General features: G+C 35.2%; 1 protein-coding gene across 1 annotated transcript; it reads left to right on the top strand.

Annotated features, from left to right (window-relative positions):
* Window positions 1–1,696: 1,696 nt before the first annotated feature.
* Window positions 1,697–4,128, top strand: RHIMIDRAFT_283076 (uncharacterized protein). Its single transcript, XM_023613108.1, has 9 exons — window positions 1,697–2,036; window positions 2,095–2,223; window positions 2,292–2,417; window positions 2,483–2,550; window positions 2,816–2,972; window positions 3,032–3,150; window positions 3,210–3,640; window positions 3,700–3,845; window positions 3,900–4,128. Exons 1-9 carry the CDS (start codon window positions 1,770–1,772, stop codon window positions 4,098–4,100), a joined length of 1,644 nt encoding a protein of 547 aa, XP_023466407.1. The 5' UTR covers window positions 1,697–1,769; the 3' UTR covers window positions 4,101–4,128.
* Window positions 4,129–4,844: the final 716 nt, after the last annotated feature.

Genomic DNA, 4,844 nt, shown 5'->3' with positions numbered 1-4,844 from the left:
TCATTATTTTAGCTTTCTGAAGGCCATGATGGATGAAATAGATCAGTACCCACATATGAAATGGTATTATTTTGTTATGGATAGCGCTATAAGACCTCAAATCCCAGAATCCTGACGTCGTTCAAGTTGAGCAAGCCCTTTCTCAACAGCCAAGCAGCACCGTATCCGTAGAAGTCTTTGGCCGCTTCCTTCAAGCCAGATCTTAACAGTCTGCCGTTCTCAGTCGATTCTATAGACACACCATCACAAACCATGATAATGGATACCCCCTCTTTCGCAAGATCCGTCTTTCAGCGTACTTCAACAAACAACATGCCGATCAAAAGCTTATTCAAGGCTTACGCACCAAGTTTGGAGAAGACGCCGTGTTTGTGATGGGAAACTGGTCCGCTCCCCATGCTAGGTATCATGAGCCCATCCGTAGCCTTGGCCTCCGAAGGCTCCTCAAGAAACATGGGTTCCAAGTCTTCCTTATAGACGAGTACAAGACCAGTAGGTGCTGTTCAACATGCCACAACGATAGCCTCCGCACGTTCCGTCGTGTTCCAAATCCACGACCGTATCAACGTGAGCGATATCCTGCTGTTGTCTGCCATGATCTTTTAAGGTAATAATACATTAACCACTTGGATGACTTTATTCTGATTGAACATTGCTTGTAGATACACCAATCTATACTGTAGACTCGCCATGGCAGCTCCAGATAGATATCGCTTATGAAACAGGGATGTGTTTTATTTTTAACCTTTACGTAAATGCTTTTTTTTAATATGCGCCAACCATTTTTTTCATGCATGTCATAATTTATAATAAAACAGTATGGGACTATAAAATAATAAGTACTGTTGATTAGCCTGTTGTAAGCTAGACGTAATATATGATAAATTATGTAGTAAATTTGAGACGGCGCACTCATCCAAACAAGGCTTATCCATGATGTGATATTTAATTTTGCAATAAGGAATGACGTGGTCTTCATGCATTAGAGCCTTTGCATAAAATGACATCAAGAGTAGATTAGATATGGATTTGATCAAGGTCGTAATAGCTCATATACTGTTCATTCATGCAATTTTCACTCTTTCTCTAACTAGAATCTTATCAGTAACAAGGGTCAAGTGCTATAACTTGTATCAAAAAGAAAAATGAAGCCCTTACCATCTCGTCTCATTTCTTATGCATCGATCAGCTACAGCAAGTGTTTAAATCTACATCAATTCCTTGTTCTCAAACACAATTATTATTATAATTGTATTCTTTTTATTTTATTGTCTTTTCAGAGAATAAAAGTGTCCCAAAGTATTTCTTGTGCGCTTTTATTTCTAATGTTGATAGTGAGATTATTACATAGCCAATAATATAGAAGGCATATGAAAGCTTAGCTCTATAAGAAACAATAAATTTGTAAGAGGTGTATTTGTACGAGTATCACCTCAATCTTATTATAAATTAGTGTTCAATTCTAAGTCAATAAAAGAGAGCCTTTTTATCCCTTAGTTTGTGTACACGCTTATTTCCTAGTGAAGTTTGACATTGATAGTTACAGTCAAGAGCGAATAAAGATAGTACAGTTTATAAAGTCAAAAGGTAATAAAGTTCTCGATACAGCACTCGTGTTAACATGATTTCAATTTCGCGTTCCTGTGAAAAATACCGCGTTTCGAAAATCAGGGCCCGACAAAGAATGCAGCTTCGCTATTTTGAGATTTGGTAGTGCGCCAGGAACTATCATAAAAAAATTGATTTTTTTCTTTCCATATTCAAGTGTCATGTCAACCAACATTTTACCAGATGTGTATAAAAAGTACAAACTACCAGTTGTCAATGAGGGATCCTCTCATTTCTTTTCCATGTACAATGCTGAAGAATGGAGTTTTGAAAAATATTATCAGGAAACACATCCAAATGTTAATAAATCTAAACAATTCCAAACTATTGTGAAAGATTACTGCAATGATTTAAATTGGGTCGCCCAATTGGAGGGAATCCCAGATACCATAAGAGAGTATGCGCGCGCTTTAATAAAAGAAAAAAAGGTAAACAATTGAGCGTGAAGCGAAAAGGCAAAATAAAGCTTATTCTTTTGAACTTTAGCCAACAAAAGCTGAAATGATGGCCAACTTGGCTATGAATGGAGTAAAGAAAAGAAAAATATCTAAGCAAAATGTAACTATAAACGGAGGAACCAACATAGTTGGTTACAATGTTAAAATTGAAAACAAGGCAAGGCATTTATCTGTAACATTATATCGTGTAAATTTAATGATCTTCCTTTGTGCATCTATAAATAGGAAGACTCCAGTGATAAAACCAAGGTTTCCAAGAGAAAATATAACTACGTACAAGAAACAGAAGATATGGATGAAGAAAATGAAAAGAATAAAGACGACATTGCAAATCAAATTAAGACTATACAAGCATGTTACTGAAACAAAAAGCTTCTATATGACCTGACAGATAATCCATTTTATTTTTCACTTAGAAGCCAAGTGTTTGGTTAGATTGGTTAAAATTTTTGTCCAATAATAAGATTGCATTCCATCCATTCAGGTAGTTAATTAGAGAGGTTTGGAAACTACTTTGTATTTACCTTGGATGGAAATTTTTACATGGCATTGTACTAGATAGTATAGAATTATCTTTGTTTCTGTAGAACTTTTATGCTTTGTTCAATCATTGACTCACAGACACTATTTGTGTAGTACGCATTAAAATCCGATCTTGGGCACTACATTTTTAGACTTCCCAAACCTCTCTGTCAATGTGGAAATAGACTTTTATCTAACCAATGAATTTCTTTTACGTTCTTTATTAGTCCTGAAGCAAACAATATAATTCGCTCTGGCAAGGGGATTTCGTCAAAACCCTATTTAGATAAAGATTTGTATGCCAGACACTTAGAAAACCACAATCATGCGCTGCATACGATTCCAGAGATATTTTTTAAATTCATTGATGCAGTTGTTAGTTGTGTAAGAAAATGCACTATAAATGTTACCAACTCGAATGTTTTTATAACTCCTTAATGTAGGATGACTTAAGACAGTTCAAGAGCAAAGCAAGAGAAGTCACACTATATATAGTGTCATTAGACGAAAAGGAAGAAGAGGCAAAAGATCTGGAGTTCTTGGAAGAGATTCTCTTGGCGGCGTAAGTTTTATATTTGTTGTGTATTTATCAAGCACGATCTTACAATACTTTTACCATAGTTTTAAGATGTACAGTTCGCATATAAATAAGTATAAATATGAGGATGGATTTAATCAGTTGTTTGTTTGGCCGTACGTCGATATCATTGCCAAGAGTATTACAACAAGTGATTGTAAATCTGATTTCGAGTCTGGCCAGCCGCATCTCCAGAGCATGACACAGCAACTAAGGGCAAATAACCTATATATTGATGAAAAAAATTGTTATAAGTCAGACGGGCTTATAAAACTGTATGGAATAAAGCAAATTGAATTGCTACTGCTCGAAACCTCGGGCCATTTCGGTAGTACATGCAGCGTCAAACTCAATTTTGACCACCATAAGGGCATGTTTGGTCTGTTGGCCATGCTTAAAAGCATAGCAGATGAATTTCACTTTGCAGCAATTGAAAAATTTTGCAAAGTGAAAGTTTTTCTGCTACATGCGGCAGGTAACACTATAGTTTACTAAATATTTCATCGAATTCTAATTATTTTTATATGCAAATAGGAAAACAATTACACCTTTGGAGCGTTTGCTTCCAACAAGAAGGTATATTTGACCTTTGGAGAGAGGCAGATATGACAATAAAGCCTGATTACGATGAAAAAGATGAATTTATACCAGCTTTGGTCAAGTTTTGCTGGATGACAAAGGTAATAGGAATCCTTAATAAATAAAAAAAAAGTATTTAGTATATTCATTAATAGCACTTGCTCGAAGAATCCGTGGAGAGCATTATTGAGCTCAGGAAGGACCACAAAGAGAAGCAGGCGAAATACAGATATGACACAGAATCGCCTGCTTCTTTAAAAGATATTGTTAATCCAATAATATTGAAATTAACAAAAAATGGGAATAGCAATGATATGCATTCCCTGGGCCCTGTTTACTCTCCCTCTCACTATTAACTTCTTTATATATATATATATTTATATATAAATGATTATGTCAATTAAAGCAGAGGGCTTTAAACACATCTGTTGTCTGTTTCGCCAAAGTTACTATAGTTTTCAACCAAAGTAATAAAAACAATTTAAATGTATGACATTAGTTTTTTAGAAACAAAGAAATGTCTTATTAGGCGCAAAAAAAAATCCACCCAGACGAGGTCAGGAAAAGGATAAAGGTGGCTAAAAAAACCCCCTTTCGTTGCAAGGGTAAAAAAATGTATCGGTAATATAAGAATTAGTGATCCAACCAGCTACTGACGTTTTCAATCCAAAAAAGGGGAAACGTGTATCTAGTGAGCAGGACTCTTGAGGAAGGCAACCATGTTGAAGCTGATCAAACTCTGAAAGTATGGAGCATATAATCGGCCAGTAGAGGTACCGAGAATCCTATCAGCTGTATCATACGCTAACTTTACATTGAGGAATGCCAATACAAGGTGAGTAAAGAGTTTTGGCTTATTAACTGATTGCTAGGAAAATCAACCAATAGTTTATTTTGAGATCATCTTATTTAGTGTTTGATATAGGCAATAGGCAGGTCGGCCTTGCTTCTGCTGCTGGAATGAAAGGTAGCGTTTTTAACAAGGAAAAAGCCCTTTGTAAATAAAATAAAAGATTGATATGACACCTTTATTGGTCAAATTCATTTGCCGTATTGATCTTCTTTTACGCTTTATTTTTATTTTTTTTTTTTTTTTTTTT

The sequence above is a fragment of the Rhizopus microsporus genome (genome assembly GCF_002708625.1).
Source record: "Rhizopus microsporus ATCC 52813 unplaced genomic scaffold scaffold_8, whole genome shotgun sequence".
Lineage (NCBI taxonomy): Eukaryota > Fungi > Mucoromycota > Mucoromycetes > Mucorales > Rhizopodaceae > Rhizopus > Rhizopus microsporus.
This window is presented reverse-complemented; position numbering and strand designations above follow the sequence as displayed.